The 21,009-nt window shown below is 39.9% G+C and overlaps 1 protein-coding gene across 1 annotated transcript; it reads left to right on the top strand.

Moving 5' to 3' along the window:
• The first annotated feature begins 288 nt into the window (after positions 1-288).
• On the top strand, positions 289-1,978 carry FANCF (FA complementation group F). The gene has a single exon (XM_063333204.1). The coding sequence runs from the start codon at positions 318-320 to the stop codon at positions 1,425-1,427; it is 1,110 nt and encodes a 369-aa protein (XP_063189274.1). The 5' UTR covers positions 289-317; the 3' UTR covers positions 1,428-1,978.
• The last annotated feature ends 19,031 nt before the right edge of the window (positions 1,979-21,009 follow it).

Below are 21,009 nucleotides of genomic sequence, written 5' to 3'. Positions count from 1 at the left end.
GGAATATTATTCTAAGGTTTACTCTAAGCTTCTTAGCTGTTTGTTTGGTTTTTTTAAAACTTCGTAATCCTGCTCGGTTTTTAACGCTTGAATTCGGCTCAATTTCCCGCCCTTCCCTGAGGCATCAGGCATACACGACCGGCGGAGGAAGCCGGTTCAAGTCTCCTTTAAGGGAAAATCAATCCGATTCGGATTGACGTCAAATTCGTCCAATAGGATTACAAATCACCCCCTCCCCGGTTCTGATTGGCTGTAGTTCCCGGCGGGAGGTGGGACTTCTGCTCAAACCGGTGGCGCCAAGGCCAGGCCCGGCCGCCATGGAGGCCGTGCTGGAGCAGGTGGGGCAGCTGCCCGCGCTCCTGGCCGTCTCCCGCTCCGCGCTGGTGCGGGACTGGGACTCCCTGACCCTGGACAGGGCTCTAGAGTGGGCTCGGTATTTCCAGCACCTCCACGACCGCTTTCGTACTCGGCCTCGGCTCCGGGAGGCCCTAGGACGGCGGCTGCGGCGGGGTCAGCCGAGCCCACTGCTGGGCTTCCCCCACCTGGGCCGCTGCCCGCAGCTGCTGGGCCTAGCACTGCTGGAGAACCGTGCTCTGCCGCACGCCGCCTGCCGCCGCCTGCTCCGCAGCCTGCTACAGCCTTCTGGGGAGGAGGCCGGCCCCGAGCCCCACAGCTTAGCACTCCTCGCCCGCCGGAAGGCCGCCTCCCGCCTGCTGGCGCTGCCCTGCGGCCCGCCGCGGCCCCCGGAGGGGCTGGAGCCGCAGGTGCAAGCGGAGGCGCAGCTGCTGCTGAGCCGGCTGCGGGAGGAGGGGGAGGAGGCTGAGCCGGTTGGAGAGGCTGCGGGGCGGCTGACCTGGCTGTCGGGTGTCCTGGAGCAGCTCCCCCAGCCTCGGGCCTTCGAGGTGGTGGCGGCGGTGCTGCTGCTGGTGAGGCAGGGGAGTGGCGCTGAGCAGGCCGAAGACAGGGGTCAGGATGGGAACAGCCTGAGCGGAAGCCAGGCGAGTGCAACAGGAGACGAATATGCTGCCGGGCCCCTGCTTACCTGGCTGCTGGGGAACCTAGGGCGATTTTCGGCCTTTTGTCTTTTCCTCCCAGGCTCCCTTCTTGCCTCCCTAGCTGGTCGCCATTCCCAGTTCAGCAGGCCTTATTTGGACCTCTTAACCGTCTGGGGAAGCCACTTGCTCTATGACCCCTTGAAGGGACAGTGGGTTAAAAGTTGTCTTGACAAGGCTGAATTGTCCTGGGAGGAGCTGAGGGAGCGCTTCACCTGCCTCTGTCAGGGATCTGCGTTGCTCAGGGGACAGACCCAAGCTGCTCTGAAACTCCTGAAGGCACAGGATGGAGACTTTAAAGTCCGTGGCCTAAGTGTGTGGACTGACTTACTGATGGAAGTAGAGGAATATCTGAGGAAAGCAGCAGAGCGCTAATGCATGAACACAAAAGCAATATGAAAACTTCTGAAATCCAGCAAATCTGCTTAACTATTTGATATGAAAGGCAAGCAAACCATATCTCGCTTTGAGTTGAAAACCAAGCATTGTTGTGACTGCTGATCACACTGTTTCTGACTGCGTGTGAAGTCTTTCGGGGGGGCCTGGTGCTTTCTTGTAATTGTGCTACTAATTCTGGTCACTGCAGGAAATGTCTTCCTTTTCAGTACTTGCTGTTCACCTAATAAAATGAAGTAAATTCTTTCTGTTTCAAATATAGAACAGTTTTCTGTTTAGAAAATAATACAGTTCAGATATGGTCATGGTAGTTTTGTCTCTAACTGTTGGAGGCTGACCAAAAGCTCAAAGGGAAGGTGGAATTTCCAACGTGAAAATCCCAAATTCAGGGTTGATTTAGTAGTGTCTGTCTTCATTGGGTTGTCTGCTCCGGTGGCCGCTTTCATGCTTCTGTAGCTCATGCATATGACGCAGCCCTTGGGTCTAAGTGAAAGTGAGAGAAAGCCAACTGGAAAGCTTTTTGAAAAGTTCTAAAATTAGAAGGCTTTATTAGTTGCTATATTATATGATAATATGCAAGTATTTCCCAAGAGAACTGCATTAAAATGTAGGGTGTTCTGTGTGGTTTTCTTCCTTTTTCCATAGTCTGTTGCATGATTTTTATTTCTGTTTTGTGGAACAGAAAAGTGAATGAATGACAAACTTTTTATTAGATGACGGTTTGGGGTTTTTTTACTTCATTCTTTTATGTTTAATCAGTTTCTGTGAATAAAACTTGATCAGGGTAGTTTCTGTCTTACCTTATCACTGTCATCTAAAATGAATGCTGTAATGCAGAGGTAACGTGTTCCTATGTATTTACCTCTGTAAGCTAGTATTCCAAAGCGAGCAGTGTGATAAGAGATAGAATAGTTGAGGAAGATGGGGGAAATGTATGCAAATACTGCAAAAAGAGGTCTTCATTAACCTTTTGTGGGGACTACCTGTCAAAGAGTTCCTGTAGCCCATGTTCTTAAAGGTTCGAGGTGAGTTGAGACAGCTCTTCTCTCTTCTGTTGCTGAAGTCCCTTTAGGAAGGGTTAGAAGGTGCTTTGCTTCTGCTTATGAGCTTAAAAAAGCAAACAAGACATTAAAAGGTGAAAACTGGATTTGAAGCTAATTGAGGTAGTAGTCTGTATTACAACATAAAATAGTGTATATAATTAGGGCAGATATTTCTGTACCGTGACACTAGAGAGGGAGGAATCTTGTGATTTTAAAATGGAAACAATTAGTACAAAGGGATGAATATTGCTTATCTGGGAAGAGAAATAATGCCTTTTCTAACATGGATGGAAATAATTAAAGACATTCTTCCATCTCTTCTAAAACAAAACAGATACTCAAGGGTAGCACACTTTAAATTCTTAGAGGGACATTCTGCTAATCTCCTAACAAAAATATGACTGTTTTCTTTGGATTCTTTGCTACGTCATGTGAGGGAGGCAATGAAGTTATGGAGATCTGCAGATGAACGTATTCTAAAAGCTGCAGCTGAGGCAGTCATCTTGCTCTTTCTTAAACAGGGTTGTCCCCCCTTCTGGAACTTGTGATGGTGATCAGTCTTAAAAGAGCACACCATGTCAGCGAGCCTCAGGACTGAGTCAATATTTCTGTGGCATCGAGAGGAATATGAGCACTGTCTATAAGTGTTTAAAACTGCTTAGGAGTATAAAGTATGAAGTTTGAACTTATGTTGTCTAGCCACAGCTCCCTGCGTTCTGTAGTTTTGGCATTTGGTATGGAAACTTCACTTGAGCTTGCTCTTAACGCTTTTAACAGGCATATGGGTTTTTGTCTGTTAGAATACTTTCTGCTATTGGAGGTTCGTGATGAATGATATACCCAAAGATAGGAGGCAAAGCCATTCCTTTCTGCCCAGCTATATGTTAAGGGTAAATATCAAATGTTGCAGTAATGTTACAGTGACAAAAAAAACCCAACCCATATCAGTGCTCCTTCTAATGGGAAATTTAATGGGAAAAGTTGGGTCAAAGCTGCTGGCATACCCTCTCTTAGTGAGGGATAATTGACCTCAACTGTTTAAAAACTGACGGTTCCCATGTACCCGCGTCTCTAACAAATTTCAGTGAGAGTTAACTGTTGGTTTTGCTTGTCAAGGTAGATATGTTTCCTAATGTACTTGGCATGTTGACCGGGAGTTAAGTCTCTTAGCAGCTTTTAACTGCTTCTAGGATAAATCTGATGTTTGTAGAGAGTTTGTATTTGCACTATTTCAAGTCTTACTTTTTGATAAACTGAAGTTTTCACTTATAAAATTGAGTTCATAAAGACAGATTTTTTTTTCCAAGTAATTTAGCATTACACCTTTTACTAGCTAAGTGCAACTACAGAATCTTCTACTGCACTAGCTAAGAAGTAATAGGCCCTTCAGTGTGACTTTATTAAGAAAGTAAAGAAATAATTAGGGAGGGGAAGGCAAGAAATGGGCCAGTGTAGACCATATGTACTTGATTTCCAATTCTGTCCTCCTTATAGGAAAACCAAATAGTAAAATGTAGTTTAGACTCAGTGAGGCAGAAGCACCTGGTTATAGCAATTTCGCCAAAATGTTCTAATCTATCCCAAATATATTATAAAGAGGTACCAGATCAATGATTACTGAATTCCAAAATCCATATGGCATTTATTGAAATAAATGCACCAGTTCACATCCCCTATTTGGCACGCTCGTCAAGTGTGACAGGTAGCTGTGCAAATGACACTTAATTAAAATATTTTGGGACTTTGTTTTTAATTAAAGTGTAAACAGGAAAGGAAAAAGTGTGATGTCTGCAACCTCCTCCCTCTACATATTTGCAGCTCGTATTTGCATGCTGAGGTTTGCAGCCCCAAATTTTGCAAACTCTTGACCTAAACAATCTCAACTGTCATGGGAAAGAAGGTATTAGAAATGACAGACTACTGCCTCTTCCCCCACCACCTTCTTCCCCTTTTTACTAATAAAGCGAAACAGATCTCTGCTATTTTCTCTATTAAAATGATGACTGAAGAAACTGTTAGATTTTTGTTTCAGAAGATTGGTAAATATTGAGGCATCTTATTTTAGATAGTGAATCGGGAGGATTTTACTTGGCCAATAAATAGCTAAGATGGATACATTTTGCTACCACTGATTTTTTTTTTTTTTTAAGTAGTAAAGGGAAAACACTTTACCTTTTGTCAAACAGTACTGTAACACTCCACAAGTGACATACTAAGAGGTGTCTTGATACTAAGTTGCTTTTTTCCTCTTCTGAAGTGTTTGTTACCTTGTAATAACCCTACGAAGCAAAATTTAGAAGAAAACAAATTATATGTTTTTCTAGTAATTTTAGGAAAAAAAATATAAGCAGCTTGGTACCATTCAGATGAATATATGAGCCCAATTGTGACTGAAAGAACACTTGTTAGATTCAGAATGTCCAGTGGAAATGTCAAGTCCAATAATGCATTACAATGAATTCTTGTCTTGCACGCAAAGGTTCTTTCCCCCACGCCCCAGCTAGGTGAATAAAAGTCTAGTGTTCTTGTTCTTCAGTGACAATGACAAGTGACTTTTTTTTTTTTCTTCTTGTGTGTAAGAATATTTTTTTAGGTCATGGAGACAGACTAGTATTTTGATCATATGGCAGTAGTATTTTCAGGTATGGTTTAACTGGAAAGCTAACTTGAAGTTGTATGGCTAATTTTAGTTCTGCTGTTTCTGAAAGATGGAAGACTTAAAGCTAAATTCTGTTGGTCATGAAGAGTTTGGATGAATGACCAGTTGCAGAGTGCAAGTGAAGGTCCCACACCATTGCCATGCACAATACAGCAGAGGCACCACTAGCACAGGAACTACCCGCTTGAGAAGCTTGTTTAATTTGATGGGCAAAGTTACAGAAAAATAAAATGCAAGTGGAGATGGTGAGGAGAAAATGCAGAAAACTGCTCCTTTCTGAAGGCCCTGGAGAAAGGGTAGATTTCCACTTCACCAAAACTGAGTGGCTTTGCTACTTCTGGAGACAGCTTTGGGTCTGTGAATGTTGTGATTAAAAAAATAAATAAATCAAAAGATTTTTGATTCGATGTTGGCTGCTCTGCTAAAGCTCTCAGTCTCTGCCTTCCCTAGTGACCACTTGGATCAATGGTTTAACAGGCAAGAATATTAAGGTAGTGAATGAGAAATGTAGCTCTGTGTGCGGGGTAGGAAACTGCCTATTTAAATCGGGGTTGTTCTCACAGAGGTGAAAGCAAAAGAACAATATGCTATCTGCCCTGGTATAAAATAGACTTGAATAATTACAAGTATGGTCAGGAAAAATAGCTTTTATCAATTAATAATTAGTATAAATCCTTCTCACAAGCTGCTTGCTCTCAGTATTGTATCTGTCGCATGAGGGATTAAATGTTATTTTGACCAAATACTTCATTCTCTGTTAATGAGTACTGTACTCATTACATTTCATGTACATGAAAAATACCTGTACTGAATTTCAGATTAGGAGATGATAGACAACCTGGAAACAGTTATGTGTTTGTTCTCCCTTACCTATATATTTCTTTTAAACATCTCAGAAAAAAAGATGTTTGTAGCAATGAACTAGACCAGAGGTAAATACATAATCAAGATGCATTCTGTTATCATTTTTCAAATGCAGCCTCAAAAGATGGTAAGCTGGTTAATGTAACCACTACTGCTTCTTTTAATATTGAAGTAATTCGTGTTCCAACAGCACTTTCATTCCTTGTGTGCCAATACCTTAGAGTTACTGATATTGCTTTCCATATTTAATTATATCCTAATAGTTTTTCCTTGTGTCTGTTCTTTCACAACTAGGATCTTTGTCCCTAAATCTTTAATTAGAGTGGTTGGCATTTTACTTACAGTTAGTATTTTGAATCATCTCAGATACCACAGAGGGTGGCAGCAGAGTCTCTCTGCACAGATGGGTTTGGACTTCTGATCCAAAGGGAGAAGCAAAGCTCGGGGGCTGTTTCTAGACACAGAAGAGATGCAGGGAGTAAATACCCACTGTTGTGCTACCCACTCAGAAGTTTCCAATTGAAAAATCCCATAGAGAGTCTATTTTCTCCTTGCAGTTCTGACTTTACCAGCTATTTAATTTAATGTAGGATCAGGTAATAATATAAACTGTATCCCCTAACTGTCTCTATTCACAGACCTGTTTTATTAATAATATTAGGTATTCAGCTCTTAAATTCCTTTTCTATTACAAGATAAATTCCTGTAGTATTATGTGATCAATTTACTGTAACCCTTAACTAGGACATTTTACCAGAAATGATAGCAGTATGCACTGAACAGAGAATATAGCAATCAAATTCTGACTTTTGCCTTGAAATGTACCTTCCTATTATATTTCTCCCTCTGGGAAGAAAGTCCAGGATGAATGCTCAGACATGGGCTATTCATAGTGTGTAGCTCACAAAGAGGCTAATCCCAGCATCTGATAAAGCGTTACTTAAGTTTTTGGCAGTCGTCATGAGTTTTAAATCCCACCACAAAGATTACGTTTGAATGTTTTCCTAAGGATCGCTTCCAGGAATGAAATTATATGAACTGCTTTTACCTGCATGTTTGTATCTCTGTTCCTCTTATGGTGTGTTAGACTTTATGACTATCTGAACAGGAAATCGTAATTGTGGTCTTGAGTTTCTGTACATAGTGCTTCTCTCAACATAAAGTTAGCAATGGAAGAAAATGGTTATGTGCTTTCTGTTGTGTATGATAAAAATTACACCCATAAAAATAAGCCAGCAATACGAGACTAATTGTTATGTGATCCAACTGTCAAGTTAAATGTGTAGAGAAATACTTGATTTTAATGCTGAATAACTGGGAAAAATTGTGTGGGTTTATTTGTTTTGCTCTTATAAGAGGAGGTAATGAATCCTCTTGAAATACCGGCAGGCCAAAATGTAAATGCAACCTCTGTTTCCAATACTTACAGGCAGTGAAGTCATTAATATTTTCTTATTAATGTAAATGAGCTAGGTAAGAACAATTGATTTCTTCTAGGAATTAATTGGACGTGATCAATCCCTAAAACAAGTGTGACAAAAAGGTCATTCATCAGCTGCTTAATGTTGCAGTAGCCTAAGCTTGCCCTTTCAGCTAGGAAAAGATGCCATGCTCTGGGGAAAAGGCTTTCAAATCATTATGCTATTGGCAAAAAATAATGTACTGTTGTCTCTCACAGCCTCATCATTTCTAATGTTGAGGTGAAAGTTGCTGAGTTCAGGTGTTTTACAATTTGACTTGTAAATGGTATCTCTTTTCAAGCTTAAATTTATTTTACATAGTAAAAATATAAGGTGTAAGGAAAGCTACATTTAACAATATGTTAAGAGTGACAGTCAGCTGCTTGGTCTGGCCCAAATGTTTGAGAAGACACATGGAGTTCTCTTCCTACCTACAGAAATAGCACCAGTGTTTGTGTCCTCCTGAAACAGTTGTGTTTGTTTCCTAAAAGGGCTGATGGTGCTCATGGGGACGTGCTTAGCATTCTGCCGAACTGCAAATGTTTGTCGAGTTAGAGGAACAATTTCTATCTGAAACTAAAGGTCTTGACAGCTACACAGGGATTTTTAGGCATTGGAAGTGACAAGGAAGAAAATGTCATCATTTATGTCTACTTCTTTTTTTGACTCACTCTTGCGTAAGAAGATGCTTTTTTTGCTGGATTCTACTAATGAAATAATATAATCCCTCACTTGTTTATTTGCTTCAAGTTAGTTTGAGCACTGAATTCACCTCCCATTTGCCTAAGTATTTTGCTTTATTGTTTACAGGTTTTCTTTCTCACAAATATAACAAGCACCTTCCCTTTTATTCCTCGTAAATGTGCACAAAACTTGTTCAGGTTGAAAGATAATATATGTTAAGGGAACGCCGGGATGACCATAGTGTAGTAAATAAATAATTTCTAAAATGTGAAACTAGAATTTCTTATTACTGCTGGAGTAGTCAAGTGAATACTTGCGATTGTTTTTAAATTACTTTTATAACAAGTTAGTTACTGCATGAGCCAAAAGTCAACAAGGTGACAAAAGCCCCTCAGATCTTCAGATGGTATTCCAAACCATCATTTAACCTAAAAAGCACACAGCAGCAGGAAGTGAAAGCTTGAAACTGTTAAAAGGCAGATTCAGTTTTCTGTAGTGGTAAGATTATCAAATTAATGGATAATTTATCAACACTTTTTATGGTTTTCGTTGTTTGCTTGCAGTCTTTTGCAGAGACTCATTGTCTTCCTACAAATATGATTTTTTTTTTTTTATTTCAAGCAAAAGTTTCTTGGCTAAAAGTAGGACCAAGCAAGTGAAATCCTGTGGCCTGTTAGGGGAAAAAAGTGAGGATTAAAAAAAAAGAAAAATAAGCAAAGAAGCAACAACTTGTTACATTGGTTATCGATATGAATCTGGGTACTCTGGATCTTCCTGATGTAGGGTTTGCAAAGAAGCGTAGCTGTTTTCAAGGCCGCGTGTTCCTGGGTGCTCCATCTAACGCTGTGGGTGCAACACAAGACCATGACACAGTGCAGACTTGCAAGACAAGCATGAGTATGATCCTGCTGTTAGTACTGATAACATCGTGGTGGGTTTTGGTGGGTTTTTTGGAGGTTTAGTTTTCTGGGGTTTTTTATGTACAAGTTCTTGCTGTGTGGAACAAAGACCCCGTCTCTGTTACAGGTAGCAGGCCTGTGAGACTGCTGGCACCACGGGCAGATTTAAACTGGGGATGTGTCACCATTCATCTTGCAAATCATATTCACCATAAATGCATGGTTATAGTTCAAAGCCCAAGGGGGGACCGCTGTAGCTGGAGAAATCGTTTACATTGTCAGAAGACTTCTGCCACTATTACTAGAGCCAATGTATTGCTCTTTGTTTTAGAGTCAACATAAACATTGGAGTGTGCAGTAGCACAGCATGGGCCAGGAGGGGAGGGTGTAGCGAGGTGGGGGTCGGTCTCTTCTCCCAAGTAACAAGTGATAGGACGAGAGGAAATGGCCTCAAGTTGCATCAGGGGAGGTTTAGAATGAATATTAGGAAAAATCTCATCACTGAAAGGCTTGTCAAGCATTGGACCGGGCTGCCCAGGGAAGTGGTGGAGTCATCGTCCCTGGAGTTATTTAAAAGACGGGTAGGTGTGTCATCTTAGGGACATGGTTTAGCGATGGATTTGGCAGTGCTAGGTTAACGGTTGGACTTGATGATCTGAAAGGTCCCTTCCAACCTAGATGATTCTGTGATTCTATGGTACTGGCTTGTGAAGCATGAAGTCACCGTGTGAGTTTTGATTGAGTGTGATTTGAGTGCAGTGACAGTACCATAGAGTGCGAGCTGCTGTCATCTTGCCTCCTCCCACTCTTGTCCCACTCTTGCTCTTTCTGATTTGATAAAAAATGTGGTTTATCTGCACAGAAGATCTCACCCAAATAGTGGGTGGGCGCTGTGCCAGTGCATGCCCCTGCAAAATTCTGCATCTTGCTGTTTGTCACACCATGGGAGCCTGATCTTCTGTAAGTGGTGAGTGTAGCGTAGAGCATGTGGTTCATAACAAAAGCTGCAGTTATAACATTTTTGAAGCAGTCATTGTTTGAGTCTATTGGAGCCCATCCAGTAAAAGTGAGAAATAAGTTTTATCTGGATCAGGCTTAATATTGCTTTCTTTCGAATGGATTTTTGTCACTGACAGTAGTTGAGCAAGACAGAGCACGTATTTTGGTGTGAAATGTAATGGGCAATATCGCCACTAAAGCAGGAAGAAATGCTGCACTTATTTTTGAAAGACCATACAAAAGTGTAGGGCAGGAGTTCCTATGTAAGGAATTTACAATGTGAAAAAATAATTGTTTCTTTTAAGTAACTGAGGAATGACTCCTAAGGTGTTAACTCTGGTAACGTAAAACTCTCATCTTCACACCTTCCATCTAAGTCAAGTTTTCTAAAACTGTCTTTGTCCCATGACTTTCTACGTATGACAATTTTAATACCTGTTCAATCTGAGAAGGGGAAAAATGGCATAAATCATTCTTGTCTCTGTTCTCAGTAATGTCAAAAACACGTGTCGCTGACACTGTCAGTTCAAGACTGTTGTTGGAAACATGAAATAAATTGCAAAGGACTAACAGGAACAATTTACAGAAGGTACATTATCCAAACCTAGACACATGCACACTCCACTAGTCAGTGGACATATGGTTGAATCTGGAATTACTACAGTAACTTCAGGTAATGGTGAGCATGCACTAGCCACTAATTACAACAGGAAAACACTGAACCCTGTGCACTGCACTGACAAATTGCTCCCAGTGGTATCTAAGCTATTTCGCTGTTGTCATTATAGCCTCTAGCACAGTCAGGATATTTGAAAAGAGTATGGTGTCTGCAACCTATTAAAGATATTATATCCCTATTTATAGTCCAGTTCCACGAATAGAAAATTCCAACAGAAGAACGTTTACTATAGAAATTTTTGAATATGGAGTTTTTAAAGGCAGTTGTGTTTAGTTTATAGGCCAGGTATTTAGAAAAAAGCAATTAAAGCCACCTTGCTCATTAACCTTTCAGTTCCTCATAGAGCACTTTAAGCACAAGAAAGTGATTGCATTTTTATTTGCAATGCTTCAGTGAACTGGACCTCTTCTCAGTGTATGTGTGCATTGGAATAGAGCGCGGTCTCTAAACACTTGCATGTGGTTTCGTTCTATCACAATTTAACTGATATGATGATCTCCTAAACTCTTTGAGCCCATGGAATCCAATTGCCTTTTGCCATGGGCTTTGTTCAGTCCTTTTTATGTTTGCTTTGCAAAGGTATAATACCAGAAATAACCATTACCATGGTTATTGCTAGTTTGCAGTGATTGAGAAGACTTAACAAATTATAGACAATGGCAAATCAGGACCATGATTTATAGAATGCATATTTTGACTTTTGCATTATAAATTGGAAGAAATGACCATGAGTATTATCTCTCTCTCACTGTTTGAGTATGATGAGCACAAGGCAATAAATTAGTACTCTTTTTAGAAGATATCTGAAGTGGGGGGAAAAAAGACTTTATCCCATGCAGTTGGCCCAAGAAATGGGTTAGCTGAACCGGAAATCATTATTTTAGAACAGTGTATGGGTTAGCAAAAGAGGCTGCTTTAAAAGTGTTCTGATTCTCAAAAGCCAATTAGAATTACTGTTTGTTGGTGGGGACGATGTCCTTATGTTAATCTTTTCATTTTCTTCCAGCAGCAATTAGAAATAATAGATAACAAACATAAAAGGTAAAAGAAAGTTTTTTGCTGTCTTCTAGTTACAGAAAAATAACCCAGATGTTGGATTAAGTTTTTCCTCCTTCAGTCTTTGTGAAGGCATATCCAAATAAACATAGAATACAGAGCCTCTTAAAATGGGAAGGTTTTTCATCATCTTGGCAGCTGTGACACACAATCTTAACACACCTGATGAATCCTCATCACCACAAAAGCTTCAGGCACAGTGGCGTTTTGCTCTTTATGCTGAAGATCATGACTTTGACATTTGGTGAACATTGCGCGTGTACTCGAGGTAAAAAGTTCATCTACCGATTAAACTCTGAGGGGAATTTTTTTCCAATAAGATTAGAAGAGACCTTTGTTTTTTGTTTCTCTTTGTATTTAGCTTCATATTTTGTAGTGTGAATTGTGACTGCAAATGGTGGAAATGTTCGTTCTTTTAGTCTCCCTTTTTAAGCCTGTCATGCAGAAGTAAAGCGTAGCTAAAATGGATTGGTCCAACTAAAGTAACTTGTCTGTAGAAGAGAGTTCTTGATATGTAATGGTAAAAATAGGATTTTCATATTCTTGTATGAATTCCCGTGATGTTTGGCATGCTTATTTTTAATACATTTTTACAAAATCTCAATCTTGTACTTCAATGTCCTGTACTTCTAGACGTACCAATTTTTTTTAAGGAAAAGTAGCAGTGTAACAGCATTTTCACTGCCAAATCTCGTTTCTGGATTGTGAAATTCTGATTTTAAAAGTAAAATACACTCACTTTCAAGTTATCAGCCAAAAGTTATGTCTTTTAATTGAATTAAGTTCTAAAGAAAGTAAATAACAGTGTTGTCAGTCTGTCAAGAGAACTTGAAGAACAGAGAAATCAAATGACTTGTGCAGAGTGATACGGGGAGTTTGTGGCAGTTGGCCACTTGATGCAGCTATTTATATTCCTGGGTCTCATCACAAATCTGTCCTTTAATTGTGAGACTAAGATGTTTTGGATGTTTCACAGAAGTTCAAAGGCAACTTTTAAGAAAAAGCAAATAGCCATTTGATATTACCAACAAAATTGTTCATCACATGCACAGTTGTACACTTCATCTAGGCAACTTTCTTATTCCTTTGGTACTCCTATGGTAAAAAGTAATTAAGTTCATATAAAGCAAATGGAAAATGGTACCTTTTCCACCACAATGAAATGCTGAAATCTGAATGAAAGATTAAGCCTTTAGAATTAGTGGCACATTACTGTAGTGAACTGAGAGAGTGACCTGCCCTGAAGGAACAGGGAAAAGCAATAATGTTCGTGTCCCATCTGTCAGAAAGGTGTAGGAGACATTTCTTGTTACATAATGGCTGTCCCATTCCTTGAAATATTGTGGGGATTAGAAAATACCTTGCATAATTTATGTACACCATCTCTATTCCAGAACCATACATTACCGTTCCCACAGACAGATTACGCTGACATTCTGAACCATATGTATGGTTTATGCAGGTAACATAATACTTTCAAATTATATGTGCTGTGAGCCAATAAAATTAGTATGGGGTACTTATGCAATAGCCTCATAACAGCTAAACTAACAAAGGTTTATAAAATACTTCTCTCCTAATTTTTCATGGGGCAGTCATTGGTTTTTATTTTTTTTCCCCTTAGCTTTACTAATGAAACGCAGCATTAGAAACCAGCTCTAGCCAAAATGCCGGTATTCTCAGGCATATGTGGAATTCCATTCTCCTATCTCTTGTTCTCAGATGTGAATTTCTACGATTCAAGGACCAAATTTTCAGCTGATCTAATTCAGAATTGCTGCAGAGCTATGACAAGTTATACTTGCTTAGAATCGGGCTTCTGGAAAGAGAAAATAAATGGTAATTTTTGATATACTTACTGAGACGGCATTTTGCTGTTCCATCACAGTTTATTACTGAAGCCTGTACTACTTTTCCACATACCTTCACCGGTTCACTTCCGAGACAATTGCTGGACCATTTCATTCCATTAGAACTTTGTTTCTTTGGAGGGGAGGGTTGCTTTATTTTTTGAGGGCACCTCACTGCTACAAAACCACTTGCCCTATTTGACTCCTTGGAAATGTGTTACCAAGACCTATAAATCTATCCAAGGGTCTCTGAAAGGACAAGAGGACTGATCGTTTCTGTTGTATTGGGTTTGTCTACTTCAGAGCCTAGGGAGCCAGAGCCAACACGCAGCAGTGAGGAGGCCAGCGATGCACAGCTTGTTTGTCCACCTTGGAATTGCTGCTGGATGATGAATTTTGCCGGGTCAGTGGCAACTTTGGTATTTCGTCTGTGCAGCCTGTGTCCTTGCGAGGAGCAGCCCAGCTCCTCTCCTGCCCTGGAAGATGGCGATTTCCGTCAGCTCCACTTCCAGCCCCAAAAATGCCGCGGTTCCACAGACCTACAAGCCTTACTGGTGCTGAAGGAGGTGGCCTGGCCCTCCCGCCTGCTCTTAGAGGGAGCCAAGCACTTGTGTGGTCGTGTTGTTACGTGGGTGAGAGGCCCCGCTGGCCCAGCACACTTTAGGTTTCACTTGAATCGTTTCCCATTCCGCTTCACCCCCTAGCTCGAGAGCGTGTGCGCTAGAGCAAAGGCGGGAGATCCATATGTGGGAACATATGGCTGGGGTAGGGGATATGCGCAACAGTTTCTTCTGGCAGCATTAGTGTTTTATGCTTTCTTTGGTGGGTATTTTCTTTATTCCTGATCAACAGTTCAGAAAATGGGAAGACATAGTGATTAGGTGAAAAACATCAGAAAAACATGCAGTGCCTTCTTTTGTGTTACTCCATTGCAAAGCTGCACAAGCTGGGCTGTCTTAAGAATTATTCATGTAGTCATTTCACATGCGATGGGCTGAAAGACAGTAACTTTTAGTATATTTTGCTCAATCAGCTTAGATTTATTCTAAAAAGTACATTATTGCTCTCACTTCTGTTGGGTCCTTTTCCTTTTTTAAAATCCTATTTCATCATTTGAAAACAAAGTTGTTTATTTTCCATTTAGAAGAAAGACTTCTTACTGTACAAGATGACTTTAGAAGGGTATAGATCTAATAAACAAAAAAGGAGACTAGGTCTGCTTCTATTTCACACCTTCTGAGCAGTGGAACCGCTTGGAACACAAGGCATTGATCTAAGATCTGTTCAGGATTTTCAGGATTGACCTTGTTAAAATTCATGTGTCACAGTTATATTTTAAAATTTGATTTCTGACCATTATTCGACCGTAATAACTGAAATAGGTGTAAGCTGATGAAAATGAAGTCTGCCTGCCTTTACTACTATTTTAAATTTGTAGCAGAATTTAATAGCACTAGGTGTGTTTGCTGATAAACTTCCAGCTGATTAATTAAGCTTTCTCTCACACCTAAACAAACACACCCACACACGGAGTTCTTAAGTAACTGTAATCTGAAACTTTTCCATGCTGTAAAATCAGTAGGTGGTTGCTGTCAGCAACAGCATATTTGTTTTATATTTTTCTGCAATAACTATTGGTCTGGAAAAATATTTTGAGAAAACCATTCAATTCTACACAAATGAAACGGGAAAAAGGCAGGTTTGATTTTCTATGATATTAAATATCTAGGACATGTTAAAATTATGCTGATTTGCCTAAGCCATACTACCTGATTATTTGAACATTAATTTATGGACTTGATAGGTTTACTTTGCTAGCATCATGTGGAACTGTACAGACGCATGTTTTGCCATCCTATCATCAGTATTCTCAACACAGAATTTTTGGTGATAGAGAAGTAGGGAGAAAAATAGCTGTAGGAATTTAATGCCATTTCACTGATGTACATGAAAATCCCCATGGAAACTTAGTGGTCTTTTCATTGATTTCTGTGCCTTGATTTCTTGAGTGTTCCTTCACAAAAAGTGGCCTGAGGGTTTTCATTATGTTTTAATGTTGCCTGCTTGTGCGCTACCCTGAATGCTTTGTAAATCAGCAGGTAGGGTCATCGGTTCCTCTTGTGTTGTAGATCTTTATTTATAGGAAATATCTAATAATATCTGTTCTGAAATTGTCATTTGCAAAATAACCAATGCTAAAAAGAAAAGAAATATTAAGCAAGAGCCATGTTTCTTCTGCTGTCCCTGGTGTAGACCAGTATGGAAAGGACTTAATAGCTCAAAATCTTCCCCCCACCCACCCCAGTAACAGCAAGCAACTCCTTTCATTAGGTTTCCTGTATGTTGGTATTGTACGTCAGGAAACAGAAATATGTAGACTAAATTGCAAGAGAAATCCTGACTCTGAGTCACAGTAATGTATCTGTTGATTTAGAAAGGGTTGAAATATCCTCATCCATGTTCTTTTGACATCAAGAGAGGTAGAGACTTCACAAATGGGCCTGCCTAGGTGGTCATCTAAATATATGGGTTCTTTTGCGGAGGGTTTTTTCCCAGGTCTATATTTTGGGACATTACCATGCTCTTTCTAATACATCAAGTAAGGAAGTTTCCAGGTCAGAGTTTCTCAGTAAAAATAGATTATTTGGAGCCAAGTTGCATTTCTGCCTCAAATTCTGTTCTAAAATCTTGATGGAACTCGCAATGTTCTCTCTGGATGCACAGGCACAAAAGCATTCCGGGAGAGAGTAAATCAAATATTTCTTTTGGTACAGTCCAGGGATGTTTTTATGATCTGGAAAATTAGATTACTAACTCCGCAGTCCCCTTGATGAAACTAATTGGTAACGGTTCTGGTATGTATAATGAGTTGATGATACCACTTGTTTTTAGATACAGAGCTTTTATCAGAATTAGACTTCATTGCATTTCAGATGGATGCGATTTGTACATGTAGAAACTTTGTATGATGAGTGGTCTCTCCTTTCTCAGGTCAGTTTTACCCTGCTACTGGGCAGGAAGGGAGTCAAGTCTGCTGGGAAATCGGGGAAACTCAGAGGGTACGAAAGGCTGAGCCAGGTGAGGGCAGGTGACCGGACACACCACGGGCTGGAGAAAGGAATTTCCAAGACAGTCCAACTCAGCATCTACTGGGATGATGCAACAGGGGTCTTTATTGGAAGAGGAGAAAAAAGTGGGGTGGACCTGTAAGGCATCCCAGCAGTGGGCGAGAGGCTGGTGCTGGTTGGAGCAGAAGAACCGGGTGCTGGGGGCTGAGCACAAGCAGGCACGGCCCAGCTCTGTGCGGGGGCACTGGGTGCAGCTGCTGCAGCCAACAGGTTTAATTTACTTTTTCTATTTATTTTTTTTTCCTTCTCTAATTCCAAGATGTCTCTTTCTGTCATTCTCATTATACTTTCTCTCCTTCAAACCCATTTCATTATTCTACTGATTTACAATTTCCCTATAAAACCCTGCAAAGATTGGATGTAGATTTTTTTTTTTTTTTTTACCAGAAGCTGGTGGCTGGCTCTAATGGGATGAGCAGGATGACATTTTAAAGAATGCCAATTGCTCTCTACATTTTGCTGCAAGGCTGAAATTAATCTTGTGCAAAAGGCAACATAAGGTCTATTCACACCTTATTCTCACTTAAAACATTTAAACTAGAATTGAAGTAAGATCTTATATGGCAGCTTAGTATTGAGCTGGCCTTTTAAGAATGGCTTAATTATTTAACAAAATGCACAGACCTTTTTGTGTATGTTCTTAGCATTTCACATTTAGATTACTTAGATTCAAATATATGAAATAACCTATCCTGCTATAACACTGTAGCAGTGCTTTCTTCTATTTTATTATGTTGACTTTTTGTCACTCCGTAAATTACTGTGTTCAATACTATCTCTATTTAGTTTTTTTGCCTTTTTGTTTCTTCCCAGGGTGGATTTCTATTTCAATGAAGAGTAAATCAATGTATAAATCCATCTTTAAATGCTTTCACTTTCTTGCTACTCCGCTCTTTAAGTAGAAAGCAGTAATTTGCACAGTATTTGGTGAGAATATATGCAAATATACTAAGTCTGCACAAAGTATGTATAGCATTAAATAAAGCATCTTCATTGCTTTTCATAAAACTTTTATATGAAAAGTCTGTACACTATGATTAAACAACAAGTTTTTCACAGCTACAGACAAAAAAAAAGGAAGAAAGTATTGTCCAATTCATCAGAATAAACTTATTCTAGGGCAAATTTGGAATAAAATTGAGTTATACTGGTCAGAACGTGAAACTAGAATTTCTGTTCTTACCTTTAAGAACATAATGTTTACATAGCCTAAATAATGAGTGACAAAGTCATTTTACTGAAGGTAAATGCCACCACAGAAAAGTTGTATTGTCATTAGTGATGGTGAAACTCAGTTGCTCTCCTAAGCAAAAATTTTTGTCACTCCCATAGATTCAGGAGAATGATGTCAGCAAAATGGCTGGTTTAGTTTTTCCTTTCTCTGCCTCCTTAATATTTTAATCTTTCCATTGCTCCTACTCGTATTGTGACAGTGCTGTGGGCACTCAGCTGGCCTCAAGGTCCCAGTTGTGTCGTGGAGCGAGAGACAAAAGAAGCACCTTGTGTCAGATCTTACACAGCTATGGATATCGTTCATGGTCTGTTACAAACTTGGTCTTTGTGCGCTCCTAAATGCAAAAAAAACCCAAACCAAAACAAAAAAAAACCAGGCCATGTTGTTAGGACAGGCTGAGCTTTAGCCAGCTGTTGGTAGGGCTTTTTAGCTTGGTCTGAGTACTAGGCTAATTACAGAGATACCTCGGGTCACCTGGCCCGACCTGCAGAGTGGAGTAAAACTGTGCAGCTTAAGGTAATGGCAAAGGATATTGCAGTAGCAGAGCTGCAGCACATCCTCGAGTCAGAACTGCTGGGCCACTAATCAGCCCCCCAGGCAGCCGTGTAGGGTGGATATGCAAGCAGAAAAATAATTGAGGGTTTGTACCACAGTTATTTCAGGCCACTAAACCAACATACCTACAGCTAAGGAATCTTAAAGCAAAAATTTACTAGGTGGTTCATGATATGGTTATTACCAGCTACCATAGAAATCTTTAGGGCATTTAATTATTATTTTAGTATTCATTATTTCAGTGACAAATGAAAATTGAGCTCTGTTAAATGTTGTTTGTTTTATTTCCTTGGGGTCTTTACCAAGAACAGTAATTTGTCTTTTTTTTTTTTTTTTCTTTCTGTAAGCCCCAGGATGAATTCAAACATTCAAGTTCATTAATTAAAATGCTTCCTTCTCTGCTTATTTTAATGTGACGCATAGAGTTGATTACCTTTGGCCTGAGTATGTTTTGGAAGATTCATGGTTCGGTTTTGCTAAGTTATAACTTTCATAAGGATGTTCTCTGAAATTTATTTCAGTGGCAAGGTCTTATTCCTAAGGTATCATACTGTTCGACTCATAATAAGATATGGATTAAAAAATAAAGACTGTGTGCTAGATTGCCACTGTCTGTAATGTAAAAAGAGGGGGAATCAGAAGAAAAGTTTCTGTTTCCAAGCTTTGCTGTCATGAGTAACAGAGGAAGGAGGATAAAGCGGGTAATAGTGGGGTTCTCTGCAGAAGAGAATGGTGGTAGCAGCGGGGAACCTGCTTTGCTGGGGTGCCCACGTGAATACAGCAGCTCTTTGCAAATCTGTCCAGGTGTGGATGCATGAAAATGTTATTTTCCTTAAAATATATATCTGAAACACTTGCATGTTTCTTTTTAAAGTAGTAACGTGAAAATTCTTACAGTTTGAGCTCATGAAGATGCATCCCCTTATTTAGAGAGTTTAGTTTCTCTAAAAAGAAACTCCTTCCCCTGGCCCTGGAAAGCAAAGAGGTATTCAGCAGTGGTTAAGAGGCAGAAGGGCCAAGGCTTTTGGAATGCTGTATGTAACATGAGATTCCCTCGAGCAGAATGGAGGGACCGTGCAGTCAGTGCCTCATATTCCCGCTTGCCTACAGGGATATAGTTATGCAATTTTAAATGCACTCTTTATTAAACTCATAATATTTTCCTTATTAATTCTATAACATTTCAGAGAATATTTTTGCACATATTTACATAGAGATAGTGAAGTATATGTAATTTTTAAATTAAATTTTTATTAAGCATTCAATACTTAAAAATATTTTTTTCAAAGCCAAACCCGAAAGATATTTAACTATTAGAAGTGCAAGTATAATAGGATCACATTTTGAGATAAAGTTGACAAAAATTTAGAAGCAAACAGTTTCTTAATGTCCAAATTGAATCTCGTTAAGCCGTTTATAGTTGCTGGGTGGCTGTCACAGGTAACTGGCAGGCTGGAATGCCGCTTAGTTTTGGTGCTGGAAAGGTGGGTGCCAGAGCAGCTGATCTTATTGCCAGGGGCTGAGGTTTGCTGCGGAGGTTTGCGGGAGGAAAGCAGCAGCTTGTGCTGAGCAGAGATTTAGTGCCTTCAGTGCTGTGGTCCGGGCGCTGTTTCAGGGAAACTGTTTTGCTGTGCTGGAAGAGTGCAGCTTTGCTGTGTTTTTGAGGAAGCCAGCGTGCCTGTTGGTGATCTTCAGAAATTGCCTCTGCACTTTTTCATAATTTTATAGTATTGTTCTTTGAGCCAATTCCTGAGCAAAGTGAGAACCAGTTCAGAGTGGCTAATTCCTCTTACTCAGACCAGAGGAATCCTCTGCATTTTTGAGCCATCTGTGTTTGCTTTTCATGTTCTAAGAGATCTCTAAATGCACATTTAGTTGGGGTTTTTCTGGAATTCCTCACAGGTTTTTTAAGTGCTGGATCATTATGGATTCTGTTCTTGTGGATTGTGTCCATTGAGTTGTTGGACTTGTGGGTAGTATTCACGGTTATTTATTTCAAGTCTGCAATATTGAAATAAAGTATCTCTCCTCAATTCTGACTGTAAGTTTCGACTTCCTCCTGATATTGGCAGACTGCAAGGTGGTTTGGGTTTTTTTGTTGTTGTTTCTTTTTCTTTCGAAATTATTTCCTTTGTATCCGGGTGCCATAATGTAATAAGCCTTTTGGGTACTCCTGGAGTGTTTTTTCTGTTCAGTTTATGGGCAGCCTTGATGAGAAGGCTCTGGCAGCTTGCAGCTGTTTTAAATAGGATTGAGATCAGAATTTTGGAGGGCTTCAGAAGGGTCTGTCCTGCTGGGACACAAACCAGTGTGAGATGACTGGAGGACTTCCAAGCTAATATGGAGTAGAGATGTGTCCGTAAGAATGTTATAAACAAAGACCTAATGAGCATTGAACTTTATATGCTTTCAATATTGATAATAGAATGCACATTGTCACAAAGAGCTGTG

The sequence above is a fragment of the Chroicocephalus ridibundus genome, chromosome 4 (genome assembly GCF_963924245.1).
Source record: "Chroicocephalus ridibundus chromosome 4, bChrRid1.1, whole genome shotgun sequence".
Classification (NCBI taxonomy): domain Eukaryota; kingdom Metazoa; phylum Chordata; class Aves; order Charadriiformes; family Laridae; genus Chroicocephalus; species Chroicocephalus ridibundus.
The sequence above is the reverse complement of the archived record's forward strand: the minus strand, read 5'-3'. Positions and strand labels throughout refer to the sequence as shown.